The sequence below is a fragment of the Stomoxys calcitrans genome, chromosome 1 (genome assembly GCF_963082655.1).
Source record: "Stomoxys calcitrans chromosome 1, idStoCalc2.1, whole genome shotgun sequence".
In the NCBI taxonomy this organism is placed as follows: Eukaryota; Metazoa; Arthropoda; class Insecta; order Diptera; family Muscidae; genus Stomoxys; species Stomoxys calcitrans.
In genome coordinates this window covers 190,476,854-190,491,529 of record NC_081552.1, presented here as the reverse complement: position 1 = coordinate 190,491,529, position 14,676 = coordinate 190,476,854, and the positions used below count along the sequence as shown (strand labels likewise).

Below are 14,676 nucleotides of genomic sequence, written 5' to 3'. Positions count from 1 at the left end.
TTTGATACAGATTGTTTAATAACCCATCTGAAAACTTTCGCCGAGGCCCTTCGAAAATGGTTCCAAATAAGATACAGCTTCCACTTTGTATAAATAAGGTAGATGTAGGGTATTATACAGTCGGCATCGCCCGACTTTTGACTTTCCTTACTGGGTTTTGCTCCAAATTTGATACAGATTGTTTAATAACCCATCTGGAAACTTTCAGCGAGACCCTTCAAAATGGTTCGGAATTAGATGTAGCTTTCACTTTGTATAAATAAGGTAGGTGTAGGGTATTATACAGTCGGCATCGCCAGACTTTTGACTTTCCTTACTGGTTTTTGCTCCAAATTTGATACAGATTGTTTAATAACCCATCCGGAAAATTTCACCGAGACCCTTCCAAAATGATTCCGAAATAGATATATACAGTCAGTCGACTTTTAAATATCCTTACTGGTTATTTTTGCAAAAAGTACCAAATGCCAAAAAGTTGGAAAAATATTCCAACACATTAACTTTATCATCTCTTGCCATCGCCAACACCAGTTGAGCTTTATGGGCAAAACAAATCTTTCTTTTTTTTTCCCACCGCCCATAACTTAAGCAATAGCCAGCGCCAGTCAGTGTGATTTAATGTGTGTGCGTTCTGTTGTTATTGTTTCGTTTTGTTTTGTTTTGTGTTTTTTTTTTCTTCTTTTATTTATTGTTTATTTAAAATTAAAATTTGCTTAAATTTAATACAAATTGAACTAGCACGCTTTCATTATGCGTCTCACAACAGTAATAATAATAAAAAACTATTAATATTGCTTCTTTAATTGAGGGTAAGGGGGCACTTTTGTTTTGGTAGGACTTTTTTAAGATAAGGACATATTATTATTGTTCTAAGGTATGTACGTGTGGGCAATAAAGCTTTTATTTCCATTTCTTTTAATTTTAGCAACATTTTGTCTTATAAAAGTGAGCATAATAACAGAGACCATATACTCTAAGGTTTTCACAAACAAAACAGCCCAAGGCAGCATGTACTGCTTGTGACATTTCTTAAAGTTTTGAATATTTAAGGATGTACATGTGGGTCAATCTTTCTTCTTTTACGCTGTTACAAGTGAAAACGTTAGATAACAGGTTTATAACAGTTACTTGGCATGCTAACTATCATGGCACCTTTAAATTCATCTATCTCTGTGTAAATTATTCTCTGTTTCTTTATCTGAAATTGGATTTCTCACTTGGTTTCTGCTAAAATTTATGTTCTTTGGTATATTTTGTGCTTTAGCATGGATACTTAAAAATTTTTAAATAAAAAAACAAAACCATTTATTACAAATGAAATCATTGGCTTCTCCTTCTCTCTCTCTCTCTCTCTCACACACACTCTCTACGCTCTCTTTCTTGGTGGCTCTTATGCACTGGCAACAATGACATTTTTCTTTTGAATAACACAGTCCAAGGCACAGGTGACATCGTTGAAAATTTCATCGACACCGCGTTCGGCATTGATCTGTAATGAGTTATGGGCGACCAAATAGCAAAAAATTAAAAATTGAGGGTTTTCGCCTCGTTTCCCACAAACTTACGGTTAAGGTCTTATCGGTGTATTGTGAGAGGATAGCATTGGTGTTTGATCTGAAAGTGGCAATGCGGGTCTTAATGGTCTCCTCATTATCATCGGCACGTTTTTCAGTGGAGGCAGCGGCACGAGCCATCACACGGCTTACCAAGGTGGCCTATAATGTTGAAATTTGAATTATTATTTTTGGTTTTTCCAAATCATGCAAACCTTACATCAGCACAATCGAAGAACAAAACCAAATCAGCAGGAGCAATTTTCTTTTCGAATGCTACACCTTGGTCCTTTTCACGGGGATAGCTGAAAAATAGAAACATTTAATTATAATTAAATTAAATTGCTGCTGTATATATGCAATTTCTCGGACTTTGTAAAAAATGCTTATCAGCACTTTCTAATAGAATTACGTCATCAGGACAAGTCATGCATTCATCATAATATGTGTATGTCAGAAATGCGTTCTACGTCTACTGTTGTGGCCCAACGGTAAAAGTGATGCCCATAAACTTCGTGATTAAATGATTAAAATGCTTTCTTCATAAAATTCATTGGACAATGGTGCGTATGATGACTATTTGATAACTATTCCCAGGTAAGTCATACATCATACGCCACTGTGGACATTAAAGTTTCATACAAAATATCAATATCAAATCAATATATTTTTTTAAAAATGGAATTGTTGCGTTTTGTTTGTTTGTCTGTTCCGTATAGTCTCAAAAAGGTGTGAACCGATTTTCATGAAATTATCACAGATGGTAGAGTTTGAGCCCCCAGTGAAAATAGGGTATTGAAATTTTATACCGCCCACCGAAGGATGGGGGCATACTCATTTTGTCATTCCGTTTGCAACACATCGAAATATAAAGTATATATATTCTTGATCAGAGTAAAAATCTAAGACGATCTAGCCTTGTCCGTCCGTCCGTATGTTGAAATCATGCTACAGTCTTTAAAAATAGAGACATTGAGCTGAAACTTTATACATATAGTTTTGTCCAAGGGCAGGTTAAGTTCGAAGATGGGCTATATCTTGATATAGTCCCCATATAGACCGAACGGCGCATAAAAGCCACATTTATTACCCGATTTTGCTCAAATTTGGGACAATGAGTTGTGTTAGGCCGGTCGACATCCTTCTTCGATTTGGCTCAAATCGGTCCAGATTTGGATATAGCTGCCGTATTGACCGATCCGACGATTTAGTGCCTTCAGCCCATAAAAGGCGAATGTAGAATCCGATTTCGCTGAAATTTTACGCAGTGCCTTTTTTTAGGCTTGTTAGTCGACATCCGTGTCGTATATGGTTCAGATCGGTCTATATTTGTATATGGCTACCAAATAGACCAATATTTTGTCCTACAAAATTGAACAATGACTTCTACTTATTAGACTTTTGAATTTCCGTATCGAATTTGGTCCAAATAGGACCATATTTAGATAAAGCTGCTATGGGAGCATGCAAATGTAAATTTTGCCCATGAGCATTCCACTAAGGAACAGGGGCAAACTTCTCACATATCAATGAATGCAGTCCGATTCAAGTTTAAGCTCAATGATAAGGGGCCTCCGTATTAAAGCCGAGTCCGAACGGCCTGCCGCAGTGTGACACCTTTTTGGAGAGAAGTTTTACATGGCATTGTATCTCACAAATGTTGCCAGCGTTAGGAGAGGAAAACCACCACTGAAAATTTTTTTTTAGTCTCGCCAGGATTCGAACCCAGGCGTTCAGCGTCATAGGCGGACATGCTAACCTGTGCGCTAGGGTGGCTATGGAAGCATAAATTATGCATTTTTCAGCGGATTATGAGGAAAGGTGGTTTACATATATAACCGAGGTGGTGGGTATCCAAAGTTCGGCCCGGCCGAACTTAACGCTATTTTACTTGTTTGATATCCGAAGGGGGCGGACCCTCCCCCATACTTTAATTTTCAAAAACGCCAGATCTCGGAGATGGGTGCACCGATTTTAGCGAAATTTTGTATGTCATTTCGTCAAAAAAGTAGGGGGACGCCCCATCCCAAAACCCACGCAAACGGACATGTTTACCGATTGGGCCAAAATGGGTATCAAATGAAAGGTATTTAAGAGTAGAGTACGAACTTGGCATAAAAATTTCACCTTAAGTGTCGGGGAAGTCCGCCACACCCAAAAACACTACCCAACAGGACACATTTATCGCTTTGAGCAATATGGGCATCAAATGAAAGGTATTTGGAAGTAGAGTACAAATTTGACTTTCAAACTTATTCCTTGGTGTCTGAGGGGCCTCCCTATCCCACAAAACCTCCCAGCAGGATACATTTACCGATTGGGACGATATGGAACTGAAATGAAAGATGTTTCGGAGTTAAATACGAATATGGTATTAAAATTTGGGTCGAAGTACTTAAGGCCGCCCGAAGCCCAAAACCGACCCAAAAGTAGCGCCCAAAATCAAAAGTGGACCGATCGGAGCAATATGGGACTCAAATAAAAGGGAATTGGGTGTATAGTATTAACATCCCCTTCATAATTAAGCAGCAGTCATTTTCAGCAAACAAGAGACTTTTCAGCAGTACGCCTGCTATTCTGAAATTTCGGTATTACTGCTATAATAGCAGAACTACTGCTACAATAGCAGCAAAATTAAGTACTAATATTCAGCGAACAGTGTTTGCTATTTTTAGCTAACTTTTTTCTATGAGTGTATTGATAAAAAGGTATGTGGATATATCTGTGCCACTGTAAATGTTCATCCGATTTGAACTTATATTTTATTTGTTAAGGATTCGCTTATAAGTATTGACATTACTTATGAATTTCATTGAAATCGTTTTAGAAAAAAATATCGTATAGCTTCCAAATATATGTATCGCCCGATTTTAACTTCTGTAGCCATTACAAGCGCATTTATTGATCTCACAAAGCTTTCTACAACACTTTCATACATATTTACATATTTTGACACACGTAGAGTCGAGTCGAGTCTATCTATCGAAATATGTATATATATATATATATTGACATAGATGTTGGAAGTCGTATCTCAAGCCTATGTACCGAATTTCAGCAAAATCGGATGAACATTGAGGCTTCTAACGGCTCAAGAAGTCAAATCGGGGATCGGTTTATATAGGGGCTATATCAGTATATCAACCGATTCGGATCATACTTGGCATGGATGGTGGAAGTCGTAACTCAAGTCTTTGTTCAAATTTCAGCCAAATCCCATGAAAATTGAGGCTTCTAAGGGATTAAGAAGTCATATGCGGGGATCGGTTTATATGGGGGCTATATCTGTTTATAAACCGACTCGGATCATACTTGGAATGAATGTTGGAAGTCATACCTCAAGTCTTTGTTCCACATTTCAGCCAAAGCGGATGAAAATTGAGACTTCCAAGGGCTCAAAAAGTCAATAACCATTTTCTTGGGCCTAGAGACGAAGCCTATTGAAATTGGAAAAAAAACCGGTTCAGATTTGGATATAGGTGCCTATATATGTTTGGCCGATTTGGACTAAACTTGCAATTACATCGTCATTTGTAAACCGATTCTCACGTAATTTTGCACGAGTCTCCACACTATTGGTGAATTTCATAGAAATCGATTAAGTTTTAGAAATAGCTTCCACACATATGTATTGCCCGATTTTTACTTCTAGAGCCTTTGCAAACCCATTTACGAGTGTTGCCTTTTATATTTCGGGATTGGACAACCCTTGTGTGGCAATTTGCCAACTGACAGCTCCATCGTAAAAATTGACATTTTTGGAGTTATACGTACTCAGAACGTTTTGACATACGAGCGCTTTTTGTGTTGTTTACAGTAACTTAAAAGATTCATCTCACCCAAAAAATGGATTTAAACCGTGAACACTTTCGTGCGATTATTTTGAACAACTTTCGACGTGGTTTAACTCAACAACAGTGCATCGATGAACTTAATTCAATTTTTGACGACGAAGCTCCATCAAGGACCAGTGTTTATCGATGGTATGGTGAATTCAATCAAGATCCTAGTTCACTCCAAGACGAATTTCGTGAAGTTGTTTCAAAAACCATTGATGCTGTGCGCCAACTGATATTGCAAGATCGTCATGTGACCTATCGTAAGGTTGAGACCACCTTAGGTATTAATGGGACCAGCATACATTCAATATTGCATGCAAATTTGACCGTCAAAATAATTTGTTTGCGTTCCCACACAATTTGTCAATCGCTCAAAAAAAGGCTAGTGTTGATTGGTCGAAAGCAAAGCTCCAAAAGTACCATCGCGGTGCTTCGAAACACGCCTATGACATGGTGACAGCTGATGAATCGTGGATTTACACGTATAAGCCCGAAAGTAAACAACAGTCGACTATATGGGTGTTTCAAGATGAGCCAAATCCAACAAAGGTTTCTTGCGCACGTATCACTTCCAAGCAAATGATCGCCTGTTTTTTCGGAAAAACTAGACATGTCGCAATCGTACCACTAAAAAAACACAGCACAGTAAATTTTTAGTGGATACACAGCCATTTGTTTGCCAAGAAAGCAGGAAAACCAAGCGCCGAAGACGGATCACTCTTCACCACGACAATGCGAGCTCTCACACATTGGCTTAAACAACTGTATTTTTGCGCACGCAAAACATCGATTTGATGAGTCATCCGCCGAATGCAAATTGCAAATTTTGCCCATGAACATTACACTAAGGAACAGGGGCAAACATCTCCCATATCAATGAGTGCAGTCCGATTTAAGTTTTAAGCTCAATGATAAGGGGCCCCCTTTTTATAGCCGAGTCCGAACGGCGTGCCGCAGTGCGACACCTCTTTGGAGAGGTTTTACATGGCATAGTACCTCACAAATGTTGAGGGGAAAACCACCGCTGAAATTTTATCTGATGGCCTCGCTAGGATTCGAACCGAGGCGTTCAGCGTCATAAGCGGACATGCTTACCTCTGCGCTTATGGCCTCCGTCGCCGAATGACTTCTTTTCATTCCCGTACATAAAAAATAAAATGAGAGATCAACGTTTTTCGACACCCGAAGAAGCGGTTGATGCGTTCAGAATGCATGTTTTGGAGATACTTCAATCAGAGCGGAAAAGTGCATCGACCATTGGTTCAAACGCAAGCAAAAGTGTATAGATCTTAATGAGGAATATTTTGAAAAACAATAAGGCTATTTTCCATGATTAATACTTGTATTTGTGTTCTCTGATCCCGAAATATACAAGGCAACCCTCGTATAATCAACTCAATACAAGGCAACCCTCGTATAATCAACTCAGTGTGTTTTATACCCACCACCGAAGGATGGGGATATATTCATTTTGTCATTCCGTTTACAACACATTGAAATATCCATTTCCGACCCTATATAGTATATATATTCTTGATCAGTGTAAAAATCTAAGACGATCTAGCCATGCCCGTCCGTCTGTCTGTTGAAATCACACTACAGTCCTTAAAAATAGAGATATTGAACTAAAACTTTGCACAGATTCTTTTTTTGTCCAATGACTTGACAAAATTTGGGTCAGTGACTTGTGTTAGGTCCTTTGACATCCTTCTTCAATTTGGCCCAGATCGGTTCAGTTTTGGATATAGTTGCCATATAGACCGATCCAACGATTTAGGGTCTTAGGCCCATAAAAGCCACTTTCATTATCCGATTTTGCTGAAATTCGGGACAGTGAGTTGTGTAGGGCCCTTCAATATCCTTCTTTAATTTGGCCCAGATCGGTTCAGATTTGGATATAGCTGCCATATAGACAGATCTTTCGATTTTAGTCTGGGCCCATTAAAGGCGCAGTTATTGTCTGATTTTTTCAAAATTTGGTACAGTGAGTTGTGTTGGACCCTGCGACATCCTTCTTCAATGTGGCCCAGATCGGTCCAGATTTGGATATAGCTGCCATATAGACCGAATTCTCGATTAAAAACTTTGGGCCAATAAAAGGAGCATTTATTGTCCGATGGCGCCGACATTTGGGACTGTGAGATGAGTTAAGCCCCTCGACATACTTCTGCAATATGGCAAAGATCAGTCCAGATTTGGATAGAGCTGCCATATAGACCGATCTCTTGATTTAAGGTTTTGGGCTCATAAAAGGCGCATTTATTGTCCGATTTCGCCGAAATTTTCGACATTCTTCTTCAATTTGGCTCAGATCGGTCGAGATTTGGATATAGCTCGATTTAAGGTCTTGGCCCCATAAAAGGCGCATTATAATCCGATTTCACTGAAATTTGACACAATGACTTATGTTAGGCTTTTCGACATCCGTGTCGTTTATGGTTCAGATCGGTTTATTTTTAGATATAGTTACTAAAAACACCAATATATGGGGTATAGCTGCTATGGGGTATAAGGTATGAATTTTTCACCGGATTTTGACGAAAGGTGATTTACATATATACCCGAGGTGGTGGGTATCCTAAGTTCGGCTCGGCCGAACTTAGCGCCTTTTTACTTCAAGGTGTGATATTTGCTGCACACATTTACTTACCCGTCGATCAGGAAACCCTTGGCGCCCTCCAATCGTTCGCGAATGGCCTTCTCCAATAGACCCAAAACGTCATCGTTGGATACCAACTTGCCTTCCTTCATGATGGCAGCCAATTCTTGGCCTTTGGGGGAACCGGAAGCAACCTGCAAAGAAAATCACATTGAAGCACCCTACTGCAAAGAACTTTAAAACTAAAGTCCTCGAGGAGAAACTTACCTCATCACGCAACAAATCGCCACTGGACAAATGGACGAAACCGTATTTCTCAACAATTTTGGCACATTGAGTACCCTTGCCACAGCCGGGACCACCCAAAACCCAGATAATTGGTACACCAATCTATAATTTTAAGAAGAGAATGAAAGTATTCGTCAAATAGGGGTATACATAGGGTTCGAGGGATATTTATACGACATAAATGTTTATACGGAGTACGGAATTTCACAATATCAAGGGCAGTTGGAAGCAGCAAAAAAAAAAACAGCTGTGGATCCTCAGATCGCATAGCAAGAGTCTCTGCAATCTTTAGAGAGCAGTTTTCATACAAAACACTGCAGTTAAATTTTAGTTCAGCATTGAAGGCAATAAGGATTAGTTTTTTTCCGTCTTTTGTTATAAATTTTATTTAGTACTAAAAATATTTATGCCCACATGCATGCCTATAAGGGTTTAGATTTCTTACTCATTTTTTAAAGGGGTTAATTTGGCACAACATACACAGTCACACAGACACCCATCCAGCTACAACGCATTTGTGGTACGATTCCCTCCTTTGGCAATATGCCTTGGGGAGGTTGTAATGGAATCGTCCATTTGTTGTTTTGGTTTTGTTGGTTTGGTAGGTATTGATTGCTTTGGTACTTACACCAATTTGTTGCCTTCGTACTTCGTCAGCTTTTTGTTTCTCATTAGCCTCCTTCTTCATGGCCATTTGGTGACACATGAATAACTATGCAACCATCACCAGGACATAAAGTTTCGTTGAAATTTATTTCGTTTTAGTTTGGATTGTATTGGAGCGATTTTTCGTTTTCGTTTTGAGAAAAATTTGAAATGAATGTTGGTAGCAAAATAAAGTTAGAATTCCTTTTGAAATTTCATTAAAAAACTTTTGAGAATTAGCCATTAGTTGGATAAAGCATTTTGTTTGATTAATTAGCATTGATTAGAGCATATTTTCAAAGAAAGGATAAGCTGGCGGAAAAAAATAATTAGGGGTAGTCATATCTTATGCTGGCAGTAAGGCGTAGAACCTATTACAATACGAGATTTTCCATTTGAGCTAGTGATTTTAATAAAAAAATTTCCATGAACACCCAATTGAGAAATAGCGGGAAGACATATTTCACGTTAACAAATGTTGGCCGAAGACTTTTGGGTCAACGACTCTGAAAACCCCACTTTTATAGAAAAGTTTGACATACAAACAGTGAGGGGAAAACTACAACTGGAAAAATGTTGCATCGCCAGACTTGGCATCGAAGCATAAAGGGCGGTTATGGTTTAATATTGTATTGTACAATACAAATACAAAACACCGCAAATAGCTGAAAATGAGCACCTTTTCACAAAATGTAAAAAAAATTGAAGAATTTGTTTTTTTTTTAATATCCTACATGGTATTTATGCAAATTTTGCCCATGAACACTCCACTAAAGGACAGGAGGAAGCTGGGTATTTATAGCTTAATCAAACTGTTTATATTCCTAAAAGTACATGATATTTACTTCCTGGTTCGATGTACACACAACCAAATTTGTTATTCAAAACAGCAAAAATGTTTGCTTAAACAGCAGTTTTTGTCTGCTGAAAATGGGAAATGGGCAGACATTACTGCCGTTTCAGCAACCATAGGGCGGATGTATTAGCAAACATTTCTCACTGCTATTTCAACTAACAAAATCTGCTGCACTGAGTACACAAGTCTGCTGAAAGAAATTTTGTATGCTACTTTTTATGGTTGCCTGTTTCTTGTTTTGATTGATTTGGAAGAGATGATTTTAGTTTGTGGAATATCATTGTAAGAGGCTACCTGATCCATCCATTGGAATACATTTCGAAATGTGGCTGAGCTAGCTCGCATTTTTATTATTGCTCTACTAATGTGCACATGACTGGCATGGCCCTTTATATCTAAATTTAAAGAAAAAAGGTTATAGAAAGTATCAGTGGCGATTATAAACATCCACTGAGACACACATTTACATACAGGGTGGCTGATGAATATTGCTACAATGATGAATATTGCTACATTTTTTTTTCGGTGTATGGAATACATTTTTCTTTTATTCATGTTAAATTAAATTATTAAATTAATTATTAAATTATTATTAATTAAATTAATTAATTAATTAATTAAATTAATTATTAAATTATTATTATTAAATAGAAAAAAAGTTATTACATTTTTTTTTGGTAGCGGCTTTCATCAGCCACCCTGTATGTGTTCTATTTTTTCTTCCAACATCCCCTTCATAATTAAGCAGCAGTCATTTTCAGCAAACAACTTTTTATCAGTAAGCCTGCTACTCTGAAATTTCACTACTACTGCTGTACTAGCAGAATTACTGCTGCAATAGCAGCAAAATTAACTACTAATATTCAGCATACAGTGTTTGCTATTTCAGCAAACATTTTTCTATCAGTGTAGCTATGCCTGTCCGTCCGTCCGTCTATCTATCTGTATATCTGTCCATCTGTTTGTCTTCTTGCATATCTTCGTGTATGGCTCTATGTATGTTTGTCTGTCTATCCGTCCGTCTGTCCCTCCATTCATATTAGGTTAAATTAGGCCAAAAAAAAGGTACGGTTATTAATACGCACCATGCCACAATGGACATAAACATAAACCAGTAATTGGCTAGTTTTGCGCTCTAAATGCTAATAAGTATCTTCAAACAAAATTCAGTCAGGAATTCCGTGCTTTTCATAAAATCCCTAATTGTTCCTTAATGGTGAATCTCCATACAACGCCCCTAAGTTGGTTCATGTCTGGTAAGTGCCGGTATTTCTTAGCTGCGATGACATAGGAAATGCTCCTATTCAGCATAAGTGTGCTCATAGTCCTATGATACCTATTTCGTAATGATACCGCCAGCCATACTGATCTCCTTCTTACTTCTTTTCAGCATTAGCCTCGTCTTCTTACGATCACAATCTCCTAATGGAATTTTAGTTGTACTACACAGATAAACATAATTTTGAAAAACAACAACTTTGGTCGAAAAAAACTACGAAAATTGTTAATTTTTCTGCAACAATTTATTTTGAATCTCCACGACCCAAAGGGCAAACTTGTTGTTGCAAGCCAACATATAACAACAACAACAATACATCCATAGGCAAGGCAAAAAGAACCATCTAACCATAAAAATAATGGTAGTAAAAACAAGTAAAAGCGTGCTAAGTTCGACCGGGCCAAATCTTGAGAACCCACCACCATAGATTCTGCTAAAATATGGGAACTATATCTGGTTATAGACCGATTTGGACTGTACTTGGCACAGTTGTTGAGAGTCATAACAGAATACTATGTGTACATTTTCAGCCAAATCGTAAAATTGAGGCTTCCAGGAGCTTGAGAAGTCAAATCGGGAGATCGGTTTATATGGGAGCAACATCAGGTTCTTGACCGATTTCAACCGTACTTGGCACAGTTGTTGGAAGTCATAACAAAATACTATGTGCAAAATTTCTGCCAAATCGGACAAAAATTGGGGTCTTCCAGGGGGTCAAGAAGTCAAATTGGGAGATCGGTTTATATGAGAGCTGTATCAAGCTATTGATCGATTCAGACCATATTGGACACGTATGTTGAAGGTCATGAGGGAAGCCGTTGTACAATATTTCTTCCAAATCGGATGAGAATTGCTCAGGAAGTCAAGATCCCAGATCGGTTTATATGACAGCTATATCAGGTTATGTACCGATTTGCGGCATTCTTAGAACAGTTATTGGAAGAGGCTCAAGAAGTCAAGATCTAAGATCGGTTTATATGACAGCTATACCAGATTATGAACCGATTTGAATCATACTTAACACAGTTATTGAAAGTGATACCAGAATATTACGTGCAAAAAAATCAGTCAAATCGGACGAGACTTACCCCTCTAAAGGCTCGTTTATTATATATCAACTGTTCAATATATATCCACTGTTTCAAAATTCAAAAAAATCAACAGATAAATGCGCCTTAAATGGGGTTTAGTCCAGGAACATCCTAAATATGGTCCGATCTGAACCATATTAGGTACGAATATAGGGGACCTCGTGTTTCACCCTGTCTCAGCTTTCAGCGAAATCGGCTTATAAATGCCTCTTCTATACACAAGGCCATATATCGGCAGATCGGTCTACATAAGAGCTATATGTAAATATAGTCCGATATGGGTTATTCGGTTCACATTTATATATCGGGGGGCTGTTTCGAAATTAAGACTCTAACTTGGCAGATCGGTGAATATGACAGATATATCTAAATACTCGGATCCCTAGTGCCACCTACTGTTTAAAATTTTAGGCAAATCGAAAATGAAGGCTGCTGTTGTTGTAGGCTTAAGACCCAAAATCGACAAGTTTCATCACAATCCGGTAATGCACTTTTTATGGGCACGATTTGGCTAGTTCTACATACTAAATTTGACTTCAATCGCATCAAATATGCATTTTGCATAAAAATCCTGACTCTAGTCATAAGTCATGAAAATCTGATATTAATATGAAGGCAGTGTATGGGTAAAAAAATTATGTCACTATTGAATGTGCATACATATTGACATACATATTCATAGGTAACATATAATGCTGGCAAACAGATGTAAGTTCATATATTCATTTGTATGAGATATATAAAGCAGTATATTCTTTGAGTTCTGTCATCATGATACTAGTAGCTGCCTATAATCTAGTCTTGGCTGTATGTTTGTATGTATACATGCATATATGTATAACTACACACGTCAGTGTGTGTGTGTGTGTGCTTTTTATTTCCTCTTTTTGTATTCGCCGTGAAATGTTATAGGAGGCGAATATCTTCAACGGCAAAATGCCAAACATTTTCTTTATTTTTATTTTTTTTCATGTGTTGTGTGAAAATTTGTTTGTGGCAAGTGGTTCTTCATGAGTAAATTTCAATATCAACGTGCCCACGAAAAAAAAACAGAGGGGGAAATACAACATTATTTGAATATATATTTGTAGCGTACATTTTTCTTTATTGTCTAACATTTACACTCAAAAACAAAAGTGCTGGTACAATGAGAAAGGGCATGTGAGGTAAATAAAAAGAAAAAAAATAAATAAATAAACACAAAAAGTCAAAATGACAAGCAGCCTGTATTCCCCCTACAGCACATCTAACCTTCACAACTATACCCCTGATCTGTTAATTTTCTTTTGTTGCAAACTAAACTTGAGTATAATATACTTGTCATTAATTGCTCATAAATGTTCAACTAATAATACATGTGGAAATATAGACATCTTGTCTTGAATAATAAAATCCATTTAATCATTGTCATGGTTCTCATTCTAACGAATGATGTCTATTAATATTATGGTTGAGTAATATGAAAAAAAAAACAGATTGCATACAAAAATGTGTATTTGCTTATGTGCCATATAACCTTCAAGGTTGCGAAGAAAGAATAACGGAAAAAAATACTAAAACAAGTAAAAAGGCGTTAAGTTCGGTCGGGCCGAGCTTTGGATACCCGACACCTCGGGTTTATATGTAAACCACCTTTCGTCATAATCCGGTAAAAAATGGATAATTTATGCCCCCATAGCAGCTTTATCGAAATATGGTACGATTTGGATCAAATTCGACACGGATATTGAGAGGTCTAATAAGTACAAGTATTTTTCCAATTTTGTAGAACAAAATATTGGTATTTTTGCTAGCCATATCCAAATATAGACCGATCTGAACCATATTACGATACAGATGTTGAAAAGCCTAACATAAGTCACTATTTCAAATTTCAGCGAAATCGGATTATAAATGTGTTTTTTATGGGGCCAAGCCGTTAAATCGATAGATCGGTGTATATGGCAGCTATATCCAAATCTTAACCGATCTGAGCCAAATTATAGAGGGCTGTTGAGAAGCCTAACTAACAACTCCCTGTCCCAAATTTCACCAAAATCTGATAATAAATGTGGCTTTTATGGGTCTAAAACCTTTAATCGAGAGATCGGTCTATATGGCAGCTATATCCAAATATGAACCGATCAAGGTCAAATTGAAAAGGGCTGTTGAACGCAACTCCCTGTCCCAAATTTTGTCAAAATCGGTCAATAAATGCGCCTTTTACGGGCCCAAAACCTTAAATCAAGAGATCGGTCTATATGGCAGCTATATCCAAATCTGGACCGATCTGGGCCAAATTGAAGTGGGATGTCGACTGGCCTAATACAACTCACTGTCCCAAATTCCACCAAAATCGGATAATAAATGCGCCTTTTATGGGGTCAAGACCTTAATTCGAGAGATCGGTCTATATGGTAGCTATATCTGCATCGGAACCGATCTGGGCCAAATTGAAGTGGGATGTCGACTGGCCTAATACAACTCACTGTCCCAAATTTCACCAAAATCGGATAATAAATGTGGCTTTTATGGGCCTAAGATCCT

General features: G+C 37.6%; 1 protein-coding gene across 3 annotated transcripts in view; it reads right to left on the bottom strand.

Moving 5' to 3' along the window:
* Window positions 1-879: 879 nt before the first annotated feature.
* Window positions 880-14,676, bottom strand: part of LOC106083980 (adenylate kinase isoenzyme 1) — a 49,673-nt gene continuing 35,876 nt past the window's right edge. For 2 of the 3 annotated variants that reach the window (XM_013247332.2, XM_013247333.2), the window contains exons 2-6: window positions 8,259-8,381; window positions 8,043-8,185; window positions 1,774-1,858; window positions 1,566-1,715; window positions 880-1,489 (exon numbers count right to left, since the gene is read on the bottom strand). In XM_013247332.2, coding sequence (XP_013102786.1) covers window positions 1,391-1,489; window positions 1,566-1,715; window positions 1,774-1,858; window positions 8,043-8,185; window positions 8,259-8,381 — 600 coding nt within the window. In that variant the 3' untranslated portion in view covers window positions 880-1,390. Of the gene's footprint in view, window positions 1,490-1,565; window positions 1,716-1,773; window positions 1,859-8,042; window positions 8,186-8,258; window positions 8,382-8,907; window positions 8,992-14,676 lie in introns of all 3 variants that reach the window. The other variant, XM_013247330.2, reaches the window with a different exon arrangement.